This window comes from Molothrus ater, chromosome 1 (genome assembly GCF_012460135.2).
Source record: "Molothrus ater isolate BHLD 08-10-18 breed brown headed cowbird chromosome 1, BPBGC_Mater_1.1, whole genome shotgun sequence".
Classification (NCBI taxonomy): Eukaryota; Metazoa; Chordata; class Aves; order Passeriformes; family Icteridae; genus Molothrus; species Molothrus ater.
The window spans coordinates 118,684,861-118,698,102 of NC_050478.2; the positions used below are offsets into that span (position 1 = coordinate 118,684,861).

At 37.2% G+C, this 13,242-nt stretch overlaps 1 protein-coding gene across 2 annotated transcripts in view; it reads left to right on the forward strand.

Moving 5' to 3' along the window:
• Nucleotides 1-11,629, forward strand: part of SGK3 (serum/glucocorticoid regulated kinase family member 3) — a 55,610-nt gene extending 43,981 nt beyond the window's left edge. For both annotated transcript variants that reach the window (XM_036397017.2, XM_036397025.2), the window contains exons 6-17: nucleotides 833-920; nucleotides 2,781-2,830; nucleotides 3,882-3,939; nucleotides 4,728-4,811; nucleotides 4,909-5,040; nucleotides 6,266-6,378; nucleotides 6,589-6,625; nucleotides 6,731-6,817; nucleotides 7,579-7,674; nucleotides 8,496-8,651; nucleotides 9,696-9,785; nucleotides 10,242-11,629. In XM_036397017.2, coding sequence (XP_036252910.1) covers nucleotides 833-920; nucleotides 2,781-2,830; nucleotides 3,882-3,939; nucleotides 4,728-4,811; nucleotides 4,909-5,040; nucleotides 6,266-6,378; nucleotides 6,589-6,625; nucleotides 6,731-6,817; nucleotides 7,579-7,674; nucleotides 8,496-8,651; nucleotides 9,696-9,785; nucleotides 10,242-10,412 — 1,162 coding nt within the window. In that variant the 3' untranslated portion in view covers nucleotides 10,413-11,629. The remainder of the gene's footprint in view (nucleotides 1-832; nucleotides 921-2,780; nucleotides 2,831-3,881; nucleotides 3,940-4,727; nucleotides 4,812-4,908; nucleotides 5,041-6,265; nucleotides 6,379-6,588; nucleotides 6,626-6,730; nucleotides 6,818-7,578; nucleotides 7,675-8,495; nucleotides 8,652-9,695; nucleotides 9,786-10,241) is intronic.
• The last annotated feature ends 1,613 nt before the right edge of the window (nucleotides 11,630-13,242 follow it).

Here is a 13,242-nt window from a genome sequence, read left to right on the forward strand (position 1 = left end):
TGTATTTCATTATTCTTTACTTGCACTGTGCTGTGGTTCAGTAAGTTCATTCTTTTGATCTGTTGGAAAAGCCTTTCTTTCTGGAAGAAGAAATACTTGGAATTCTCTTACTTCCCCATCTTTCTCTCATTCCTTGTCCCCCAGCCCCACCAAGACAGAGCTTGAAAATGCTGCTGAAGATAAAATGCATGTCTTTAGGTACTGTGGGAGGCCTGTTGCTAATTCCTGAAGCATTTGTGTCCTTCAGCTGATTGAAAGGATTTCTGAACACTGTTTTGACAGTGTCCAGCTAGAAGGAATTCTGGATACAGGATCACCATCTTCTGCTTTAAAGTGAATGGGGAGAGGAATGTTACTGCTGTGTATCTCTTGGAACACATGTCTTCCCTTGGGATACAGATGATGTATTTCATTCCCTATTGTATTGGACAATTCAGTTCATTTTAGAAAACAAAAATTTAAACTCTTTGGCTTTTGGGAAGAAAGTTGGTTTCTTGGTGTCTGCTAGCCAGTTAGAACGCATGCTTTCTTCTGATAATTATCTTTAAATGCAGTTCTGCAGGGTTTCCTTCTGAAGTTTTCATATACCTATACTTTACCATGTCAGATTTTTGCAAGTGAAAAGGTTTGTACTGTATAACACACTTGGCAGTTGAATTATGTTGCTGTAAAAGAAAGTATTGCTTGTACACAGTTCTTAATTACCAGAACTTAAATATAAAACTTAGTGATGAGTAACTCCTCTGTATGCTGCTGTTCAATCCTATGCTGTGTTTATGGCTGAAAATCATGCAGATTATTGGTGTGCTAATGAAGTTAACTGTGTTTCTAGCCCAGATGTCAGAGCATTTCTTCAGATGGATAACCCAAAACACCAGTCAGATCCATCTGAAGATGAAGATGAAAGGAGCAGTCGGAAGGTAATAAAACAGAAGTAGAACAGTCTTCTAAATTTTAGCTTCTTGACGGCAATCTTCTTAGGTATATTATTTACTGAAAACTACTGGTACATTTTGCAATAAATCCCCCCCTGTTCTTTTAAACAACTCAGTTCCACTGTGGGCTGTAAGCTATTTTTCTGTCAGGTGTGAACTGCAGAGAGGAGTAAAAGTGATTGCTGGCTTTGTCTTGCTTATTCCCCCCTTACTATACTGGTTAAAGAAATACAACTTTAGTCATAGCTTAGCTGTCAGTTTTTGCAGTCTGTTCAAAAGCTCTTGCTAAGAACATCTGGCAAGGAGCAGGGGAGATTGAATGTTTAATTGTCTTTTTGTTTGCTTGTGTGTTCTTCTTTTTTAAAGATGGGGAGAAATAGAATTCTCTCAGGGGAAAAAACGCAATCTTTCTAAAATTCACTTAGGAGGAAGGATGGATTTAATTTCATTTCACATATAACACTGTGTGAGGTCTTTTTTGTTTCTTTTGTCAAGAAAGCCACTATATAGCTGGATATATTCTCTGAAAATTCGTTTGCAGCCTCCAGAAACAGTGCTGTTTGAAAAAAGTATTTCTAGGAAGGCAGAAGTGCCATATTAATCTTGTCCTCTCTATTACTTACTACTTGGCATAAAATGTGATATTAGTACTTCTTTTCTTACTCAGCCCCTGTTAAAAATGTAAGATTTGTTTCAGTTTGTGTGTGATCCTCAGGAGATTTAGTGCATTCTGAAAGTTTCATTTTAAAGTCACTAGTTTAAGATACAGGTTTCCTCCTCCTATGAAAGGTATTCTAAGTAATATGGAATGATATAAACCATCTCTGGAAAATTAATGATGTGTCATACCACAACAAATTCCAAAAAGAGAGCTACTGCATAATGGCCTGGACCCCATATTTTTGGTGGAAAATTCCCCTTATGGTTACTGTAAATGATGAAGCCAAACAACAAGAAACAAAAAAAAACTCTAAAAAAAAAGTATTTTTTGCAGTAGCTCTTTCAAAACTGTCCAGCACCACTGGCTCATTTCAGTGAGTAGTGGCATCCAGTGCTGCTGTCAGACCATTTTCCACTGCTGAAGTACTACTTTGTGCTGCCTGGCAGCCTGTCCCCCGGTAACTTGTATTTGTGTGCAGTTTATTCTTCTCTAGTAAATTCCAGAATCACAATGAGAGTACAAATACTGCTTTTCTAAATCAAAAACAAAATGGAGAAAATCGCCTAAATGACAGTGGCTTCCTCTGCTCCCTGTAATTTACAAATTCTGCCTGGGTGTGTACCAGTAAGATTCATGGAATTCCAGGAATTGAGTTATTTAACCTTTAATGTCAGGATAGAAAAGGTTGGTAATGTTTTTCTTGGGGTTGAAAGAATGTTCACTTCCGTGTTTTTAAAAGCACTGTGTCTTTCATTAATTACTCTTATATAAACAGTGTGGGTTTAAAATTATTGTATTAGTAAGATCTTGAAGAATTTGGAATAAAAGGTAGGAAATACGTTCATGAAGCAAGTACATAAAGGGTTAAGTTCTGAAAGAGGAGCAGTTTGTTTGTTGAAATACTCTTCAATTTTTGTTTCTGATCTTTTCCTCTCTGAATGAACACAGATATTTTACTACCTTCATCTTGGAACAGGATGTGTGTAGAAAGAATTTGTGACAAGGTGATGATGGCCAGGTATTTCAGTTCCCAATCTAGATGTTAGATCTTCTTAAAATTCTAATGTAACAAGTGTAAAAGTATGGATTGATCAGATCAGTAGAGTATTTTGAAATTAGGATTGGTTGAAAGATAAGAGAAAAGAAGAAGTATTACAAGTATACCTCTTTGTTTCTCCCAACAGTTAAACTCTACCTCACAGAATATCAACCTGGGACCATCTGGAAATCCTCAGTAGGTTTCAATTAAATTGATTTTAATGTAATTCAATTTAATGTAAATTTTAAACTTAATTAAATGGGATTAAAATTAATTTGAAAACCTGAAAAGTTAGACTGACCTGGGGAGTGGTCCCACAGCTTCTGAAAACAAGTTTGCTTTATTGCATGCCAAAGGAGCAGCTTGCCTCGTTGGTGCTATGACCCAGTTACTGCACTGGTAACTTGTGTCTCTGTTTGGTGTCTTCTGCAGAGTTTCTGTTCTCAGTTCTGTGTGAATCTGCTTTTCTCCTCTAGGAGATAACTGCTGTTTTGGTTTTGCTTTCCTCACAGATTTGTTCTGGGCTAGCAGGAGGAAGTGGTTAATAGATTGCAGTAAGAAATGAATTACAAGAGTCCTTCCCTTTGGGGGCAATAAATAGAGAGGTGTATGGTGATGTAACTTGTTTTGCAATTTGAAAACACAGATAATTGTTTTGCTGACAGAATTGTATTCAGGAAAGAGTAAGGGAATCCTGGGAAAAACTGAAGGGAGTGGTGATGTGGGAAATGGAAAAACTGAGAGTGAATTCATACCAACAGCAAGAAGAGGCAGGTGTTAGGACCTCCCTCCTCTTACTGAAATTTAAAATGAGGGAGGACTGGATGGAGGGAAGAATGGAACAAATAAGAGGGAATAGATAACAAACTTGGTCTTTCCTTTCCTCGTGTAAACTTTAGAATCCATTTGGACCGCTGGAAATAAGCTCCAGGAGATGTCATGGGGAAATGGAGACTTAAAAATTACAAAAATCTAGACCATGGAGAATGAAAAAATGGTCTTGCCTCTCCTTTACATCATAAGGTTAAACTTAGTAAATAAAATTAACTCAGAGGATGCAACTTGAACACTTCCCCTAGAGGAAAATGGAATTGCAAAATGAAGAGGAGTTGTGTCTGAGTACAGGTCTGCAGAAGCAGTGCTGGGTGGAGCAAAGAAAAGGAGGGTGCTGCACTACATTGCTGTACAGCTGTAAGGCTTGTCATTTCTACCCAGATGACCTGTCTCCTTCCTAAATATCTTTCAGTGCTAAACCAACAGACTTTGATTTCCTCAAAGTTATTGGGAAAGGCAGCTTTGGCAAGGTGAGCTTTTATTCCTGTGTCTTATGGTGGTGCAAGGATGCTCTCTGGTTTCTCATGCACAGTGACTTGGCCAGAGGTTCCAGATGTGGTGTTGCTCTAGGGTGGCCCATAAACTGTTCTGTTGGATCCTCATTGCTGCTGATTTGTGGCCCTGCCCTGCCATTTCCCTGGTGCAGCTGTTGGCTGCCTCAGGCACTTGTTGGGACTCACAAAGGGGATATTTTCCCTTTCTTGTTACGGGCAATTGGGATCCTGTTTCCCCAGGGAGGAAGGGAGGATACCCCTATGCTTATGCAGGAGCTGGAGTACAAATTGTGCTTTTCCTCTTGTTGTCAGGGTCTGTTTTGTGAAACCTCTAAAACTGTGGAGCAGTGTAAGCAACAGCACATTGAAAAGTGACGTATTGATATTTTACAAAGATGCGAAGGAAAATCCCTTTTGACATCTCCATTTCCAAATTATTATTCATGTTGTTGTTTTTCATTCAATTATCTTTGCAATTTATCTCCAAAAAGCTGGAATTAATCTTGATAGAGATTTAGCAGGTCATGGAAAACAAATGTTATAATTCAGTCTTTCATGATACCACTGTTGTGATCAGTTTTTACTGAACTGTAAGCTCACTCTATTGGCAATTACATTGTTGACTGACTGAATTAAAAGCAAATAAACTGTATTGCGAAAAAAATAGCATGAACCCCTTCCAGTTAGGCCAAAATGATAAAATATTACCCATAGTATGTGAACTGCAACAATCAAATTTCTTCCTTTTCTTTTGAATTTCACAGGTTCTTCTTGCAAAACGAAAACTGGATGGGAAATATTACGCTGTCAAAGTCTTGCAGAAAAAAATTGTTCTCAATAGGAAAGAGGTTAAGAGAAATAGTCTTTTTTTCACCCACCTCCCTTGTTTTTTCCCTCAGTTACAAAGTCATTTCTGTTCACTTATTGATCTCTTACTTCTTGCAGCAAAAACATATTATGGCTGAGCGTAATGTGCTTTTGAAAAATGTGAAACATCCATTTTTGGTTGGACTACATTACTCATTCCAAACAACAGAAAAGCTTTACTTTGTCCTGGATTTTGTTAATGGAGGAGAGGTATGTGGTGGTTTTGTTTGCATTGTAGTCTGTCTATTCTGCTAATTCTAGGTGGGAGGAGTGAAGTGATCCTTTACAATGGGCTGTGATCCACATTCTCCCAATTTTGAAAATTCTGTTATTATCTGCTGTTGCTACAGACTTCTCTAGCTATTTGGACCCTGTTCTTGTTCTTACTGACAACTTCAATCCAAATTTATTCATGCTTGTCAGATACAAATACTGTATTTTACAGTTACTTTTTAAAGTAATAAAATTACTTTAACTACAAATTAATCTTATGTTTACATTTTTCACCGTGGAACACTGGCTTCCTCTTGCATGTGCATTAACCGAGATGCTGATATTTCAAAAAGGGAAGAAAGGAAACTGACAGCTGAATTTATTATATTGCATCAGAGTTGGAACAAGATGGTCATTTATTTTGTCTAATGTACCTTAGTTAGACTGTATTATGAAAATCCTGGTTTGCTCTGAATTGTGGTCAGAACTTAGTTTTTATTGTTTCAGGCAAACTAAAATACAGTTCAAAGCAGCTTTCAAATTTGAATGGAAAGCTTGGAAAGCTGGGGTGGCTTTTTATTTTTCCTGAACTTTGTAGGCAGGAACCAGAAAACTTCATTTTTCTTAAAATCTTTACAAGTTGAGTGTGTACTGTAGTTGAATCTATAAATATAATCTATATATTTAATCTTTGTCTAGACTTCTGTATCTGCTCAAATTATTTGCAGCCAGACAATTCTCTGTAGTGGAGAGAACTGGTGGATCAGCTTGGAATACACATCTCACACAGTGATCTACATCTAGGTTATTTCAGAATACAATTCTATAAATAATTATGCAAATCTTCAAATACACACATTTTCAGAAATGAAAGATGACTTCTTTGACACCAGGTTATATATTCTACTTGGAGGCAATCTTGCATGATTTAGTCTTACCAGCTTCTATTCACAGCTTTGTGATTTACTCTAGCTCCTTTTGACTAGTCCTGGTTTCAAGGGAATGGGTTTGAGTAACCTGTCTATCTCAGCCACAAAAGAGAAACAGGGAAGAGAGTAAAGTAATGACGACGTCATGCAGAAAAACCAATTCTATTTCATTGTGCTTTAAAAAAAAAAAAGTGGACAGCGAAATAAATTACTCTTTACTGTAAAATTACATGTTATTAACCTGACTTGTTTTGTCTGTGTAATGTTCTTATTTCCTATTTGCATATTTACAGCTGTTCTTTCACTTACAAAGAGAACGTTCCTTTCCTGAGCACAGAGCCAGATTTTATGCTGCTGAAATAGCCAGTGCACTGGGCTACTTACACTCCATAAATATAGTCTACAGGTAAGTTTCTGAAAGGTATCCATGTCCTGCAGAAATTCAAAATAGGACAAATTGCCAAATAAAAAACTCTACAAGAAATCATCTTACAGGAAACCTGAACATAACACTTTCATCAAAACTTGAAGCTTTCAGCTGAAGAATAATAAAACCCCTTGCCTCTGAAGCACTTGTGACTGCTGTTTTGATTTACTGCCTTTTCTTTTTTAATAGGGATTTAAAACCAGAAAACATTCTCCTAGATTCACTAGTAAGTATGCAAGATTTTTTCTGTGTTCTCTCACAAGATTGACACTTCTGTGTATTCACATGTTGAGCATGTTCTCTTTTTAACTTATCACTCTTTCTTAAACAGGGTCATGTTGTCTTGACAGACTTTGGACTTTGTAAAGAAGGGATTGCAACTTCTGATACCACTGCAACTTTCTGTGGGACCCCAGAAGTATGTTGACAGCTTTCATGGGTTTTTTATCAGTAATTAAATGACTGTTGATCACTATTAATATTTGTGTAGCTGGAAGGTCAGATACTGTGTTTTGTACTGCTGGGAGGTTTGCATTCTTTGAACAAGATGAAACCAACCCAAAGACAAGCTCCCTACACATCTATTTGTTGTTCTTCTTACTAATATGCAGTGTCTGCTGGTTGCTACCCACATGGCTATGTTTTTCCATCCCTTTTGAAATACTGTTTTCTTCCATGTCTCCTAACTGCTGGGTAGACACAAGAGTATTAGCTTGTGTAACAGCTGCTACAGATTTGTCAGTATGAATCTACTTACTCTATAAACTTACTAAGAATCCTGCCACTGATTCTTAGTAAGTTTATAGGGAATTAATATCTGTGCCTCAATCAAATTATTGCATATGCACAAAACTTTGAACTTCCTGACTGAGTTATTGGACTCTGTTGTCTTTTTACTGGGAAAACTGCACTGGAAAACTTAGAATGTGAAAGGCTTGAACATATATGAGGGATTCACCAAACAGAGGATTAGAAACTTTGGTAACTTGATAAACATACTTTAAATTACAGGAAAGACCTTTGAATACAGTGAAAGATGAGTGAGGTGTAGTATTTAGCTGAAACATTTGATTGTTACGAAGCAACTTTTTTGAAAGTGTTTACTGTGAAGTGACTAAAACCTAGGTTTTATCCATGCTAGCCTAATTCTCTAAAGAACTTTTTTTTTATTCATTTCAGTATCTTGCACCAGAAGTCATTAAAAAGCAGCCCTATGACAACACAGTAGACTGGTGGTGCCTTGGTGCAGTTCTTTATGAAATGCTTTATGGGCTGGTATGTACCTGATATATAAAGGTTGTTTTCCTCCCCTCTCCCCTTTACTTGAAGTAACCTTTGAGTGTTGTTAAAAATGTTAACTTTTTCATAATATTGGAATACTCCATTTAAGGAGATTAACAGATTGTCTTGTACTTATATAGCGCTTGTTTTTCTCTTTTGGATTTTACATTGCCCCCTGGTATCTGACAGTTCATGGAAAAGCAAAATCGGAGACATCAGCAAAATCAGTAGTCATCCCTTTGAGGGACTGTGAGAGTAAACTGAATCAACAATGATAATACACAAAAAAACCCCAAAACAACTTAGAAGTAAAATTTTGTCAAATTAAAATACTTTTCTTTTACTTAGGTATCCCAGGTTTTCTCCTAGCTTTTGACAGCATTAGAATAAAAAAATATTACTACGCTTCTTCTAGTCATATGTAATTACTCCAGTAAGAATCTGTTCTTCTACTTCCCTTGAGTTCTGTCTCTTCCCATAGGACCTTAAATAGGGAGATGGATTTGTTTTGCCATTCTCAGGTTCTTTTCAGCAAAGTTCAGTGGGAGCTTTGAAGCTGGATGGCATCTATGGCTACTTATTAGTGTGAGAACACTAATAGGAGTAGAGGAGGCGGATGGTAGGAAGTTAGCAAGTGTAAAGTTCTGGCAGTGGTGATGACTGAATTAGAAGTTAGCAGTGCATAAAAAGGAGATTTCTGCTTCACTGCTAGCAGTCTTGCATGTCTTAGAGAATCATTTACTGATCATAAGTAACACATGAGACAATGTTGCATGTGGCTTCAAGTTCATGTAGAACTTGTATTTTTTTTTTAGCCTCCTTTTTACTGCCGTGATGTTGCTGAGATGTATGATAATATTCTTCATAAGCCCCTGGTTTTGCGCCCAGGAATCAGTCTTACAGCCTGGTCTATCCTGGAGGAACTTCTGGAGAAAGATCGGCAAAGCAGACTTGGAGCTAAGGAAGACTTTGTAAGTAATGTCCTAATTTATCAAGCCCTATTTCATTTAAAGGGACTCACCAAATAAATGTGCACAGTACAGGATTCATAGTTGGAGATAGAAACTGCATTGCTGCATCTGTCTCTGTTTTCCTCTTTTTTATTTCTTCAGTAAAGACACCAGTGGAGTCTATCCCTGGAAGTTGCTGGGGATAAGAGAGCAGTGATTGTTGTGGGGTGTTTTGAGCTTGGTTGCTGCTGTACCTGCCAGCAAAGGAAAAACACTTGCTGGTGTAGGAGTTGCTAAGGTGCACAGAAGTAGATTTCACTGTTCATAGTGAAACTGGGAAATAATCAAAAGAAAAGGCTGTCCCTGTGGTAATACTAATGATTTGGAAACCAGTCTTCAGGTAAAGAGGAACACTAGTTCCATGCAAACAGCAGCTTTTTTTTTAGCCTTAAAATCACGGCAGACATTTCCCCACTGTAGCAACAAAACCTTTGTTCGCAAAAAGTTGATGTGAGAAAGTTACACATGTCTTCAGAACTGTGCAATATGAGGAATGATCTAGAGGATGTCCTCCATCCATTAGGGGTGGGATCGTTGTAGTCTTTGGTTTGCAATGTTAGTCTGTGGACCTTGTAACTGAGCAAGATGCAAGGATTTAGCATAGCTGTTTGCTGCTTCTTAAATAGTAAGTATATTGCAGAGCTGTTGAAGCAGCTGCTTCTCAGACACTGATATGCTTTACAAAAACTAACAAAACTTTAAGGCAGGAACAGATATCAACAGAAAACATTCTTGTTCTGGAGTAGACTTCAGGGTTGTTGATTTTATGGCTTAAAAGCAGAAAGCATGATTTTAGAAGGAAAACCGTTTATAGAGGCAGTCTCACAAATTTTAATTGCTGTTTTTACCGACTACAACTTTTATTGCAAAGTAAATTGTGAATAAACAAACTGATAAGGGCGTGCACATAAGAACTTCTCTATGTACATGTAGTATGAAGTAATGTTTACTACGATGCACAGGATGGAGTTATGAAATATCTAAAATCTTTATTGTTTGCTACAGCTTGAAATTCAAAAGCACCCGTTCTTTGAATCTCTCAGCTGGACTGATCTTCTTCAGAAGAAGATTCCGCCACCATTTAATCCTAATGTGGTAGGTGCCTGGGGAGTGGTGATGGTGGTAACGTTTGCATCTCAGATCACACATCACAGAATACTCTGAGTTGAAAGGGACCCACAAGGATCATCAAGTCCAGCTTTTAAGTGAATGCCCCATATGGGGACTGAACCCATAAATTTGGTACTCCTAGCACCATGCTCTAACCAACTGAGCTAATCTCCCTAAGAGAGACTTTTTTCATATTTTTTAGGTTTATTGGATCATTAAGAATATAGGGTTTGGTCAAAACTGCAATCTCAATGAAAAAAACCCAGCATTTTAATACCTATTTTCAGAGACAGAGTGATGTGCTTCCTTAAATTTATTTACTTAAATAGAATATAACAACAAAATAGATAGCTTTGAGAGTTAAATTTGGAATCTCAAGGACAAGCACAAGTTTAAAACACTGTATTAATTTGATGACTGACAGATCCTTCTATTCTCTAGGTTGGACCAGATGATATTGGGAATTTTGATGCAGTGTTCACAGAAGAAATGGTCCCATACTCAGTTTGTGTTTCTTCTGACTACAGCATTGTTAATGCCAGTGTCCTGGAGGCAGATGATGCATTTGTTGGATTTTCTTACGCACCACCTTCTGAAGATGGGTTTTCCTAGGGACTTAGAAGTGAAGAGTGGTTTGGAAGTCTTGGGTTGGACTGAAATGTTAGGGTATGGACACATTCCAAAATAGCGTAAATAGTGCCTCGTCTTGTATGTAGGTTTGAAACCTATGAACAAACTTTCTCTGCTGTATAGGAAGAATTTGGGCATTTTGGATGGCTTTTTTTGGGGTTTGAACTGTTTGTTCCTGCTGCAGAAAATATTTTTTAAAACCTTTAAAAAGCATTCTCTATGTATTTTTTAAGCAAAAACACTGACTGTTCTCCTCAATCCCTTTGAGTTTACATTCATACCTATCTAATTTGACTGGCACAAACAGCAGCAAATTTAGTAAATTTATAAATGCTTTTGTACTTATTTACAGTGACTTTGTGCTTGAATTGTAACTATGCAAATTGTCTTTTGTATATCCTGGTTTAAAAAAAGGTAAATGTTTTCCCTGTTACCAGTTTGGAATATGTGTTAATTTACCTGTCAGCACTTAAATGATACATGTTAAGGACCAAGATTCTTAAAAGAACTTCTGCAGAATGAAAACTTGGTCACATAAAACTGGATTGTTACTCTTGTACTTGCTGAAGTATCCACTGACTCAACTGGATTATCTGAGGTATGGGGGATTACTCAAAGCAAGGACAGAAAAAATTAACTGGATTGATTTGATAACATTACTTATTACTTGTTCTACTTTTCTTTCTTCCTAAGCTAAGTATGTCTATATTTCAACTACATTAAAAATATTTTTGGTTAAAGCTCTGCTTCTCCAAAGATCTAATATGCAATAATCATGATTACTTTAAAAGTAAGTCAATTAGCTTTGACATTTTGGGGGTGGGTGGTGAGATGATCATGCCAAATATTAGGGATTTTTCTCACAGATTGGTAGTTTAAAACACTCTTATGTTCCAAATTAATTGTATTTCAGCGCTCATAGCTACTTGTCTTTGTGTTTCAGTTTGCACCATTTTAAAATCTTCACTTGATATTGGGGGAAAAATGTAAATTACACTGATAATTTAAAAAATGTGAAAAGCTATTGTATTTCTCATAACATACACGTGTATGGACAAACATAATTCTGAACAATTTCTGTTTAAGGAAATTTTTTTTAATGCAAAAATTGACTGCAGTTACAGTGTATAAAAGGCATATAATGGTAGTAGTTTTATTATATATATTACTTGTAAATAACAACTTATTTTTGTCTGTTACTCCAAAAATGTTCAGCGTTTTTTGTTCACAAACAGATTCAGTTAAATGCCTTGATTTGAGAGAAGTCTAGTTAGATACTGATGCATCATAATGATACATAAATTGAATGAATATTACATAAATTTCAGTATCTAAGTCACCTTGGTTTTGGCAAAAGAAGCAGCTAAAATAAATATACTGTGTCCAGATCTGATAAGAATTGTGAACCTAGGAGGAGAGAGTGTATCAAATCATAAGTCTTTTGAAATAAATGTTTTGTCAATACATTAGAAAAGTGGAAAGTAAAACAGGATTCATTGCTTATCTCCTAGAGCACAGTCTCCTGCATAGTGGTTAAGTGATGCTTAGCAGTTGCTACATGAGGTTTTGGAAGGAGTGATTGGGTAAAAAGTAAGAATTGACATTGGCAGGGGTGGAAGGAAGGAACTGTATCATTTGTGGGAGCAGAATGGTGGTTTGGGACTTATTTTCCATAGTTCTCTTCTGCAAGGGTTGAAAAAAGCTGTTCAGGACAACGGACAACTATGTGATTAGTTTCTTTGGCATTAATATAATTTGGAAGTACAAGCCCTGGGGTTTTTGGTTGGGGGTGGGGGGAGGCAGTTGTCAGTTGTTTTGGTTTTTGGGTTTTTTGAGGTTTTGTGTATTGGTTTGGTTGGTTGGTTAGATGATTTTTTTGTTTGGTTTTCGTGTTTTGGTTTTGTTTTTTTTTTAACATGGCTTGCTAATGGACTGGGAAACAAATAGGTAGTATGAAAGGAAGTATCCATTCTCGTACTGAATTTTTAGTTTGTGTGCTCCTGAAATTATTGTGTAATTATATGGCTACTGTAACTACCTTCTCTTTGTGGCAAGGAGGTACAGTGCTGTAGAGGGATGGGAAGGAGGGTAAATACTTCAGAAATTGTTGTGGGAACGAGCACCCATTTTAATTTTTGCCTTGAATTCTAAGATGTTCATACCTAGCTGCCTGACTGGATGAAGGGTTTTGTTTGTTGTTGTTTGGGTTTTGTTGTTTTTTTTTTTTGGTCAGAATTCAGCAGTTCTTAAAAAATAGTGTGGCGATTGAAGTTATTTTTGGAAGAGCAGCTTAAAAATTGCTTATTAAGCTTTTTCCTTCGGCGGAGTCTGCCTTTTTGGCAAAGTGTGAATGAAGTACTTAAGTTCTTTGAACTAAAGGTTAACAGACTGTTTAACATCAGGCAATAAAGCCTCACGGTATTTCTGTACCCCAGTGCTCTTGTTCCACATCTCTGTGCATCCCATGAGGATGGTTTCCAAGTAATTCGTGTGTTTGGAGTGTTGTAGCTGCCTCACCCGAGGCTGAGCTCTGACAAGTGACACCCAAAACAGGTGGTAAAGCCTAGAGAGGAGAGTGGACCTGCACAGGAACCACCTGTGCTACTCCTTTCCTGGTTTGGTAATAGAGGGAGGCAAAATTTGGGCTTTTGGGCTTTTGTTCTGCCTATCTGGAGCAGAAGGGGGTTGATTGTTGCTCCCCTTGTAGAGATGGAGCCAAAGCACTCCATGAGAAGCAGGCCTTTCTCTGTGCTGCTGCTGTGGTCTCCGATCTTTCGGTCTGAGGGGGGAATCGAGAGACCGTAGGAAAGAT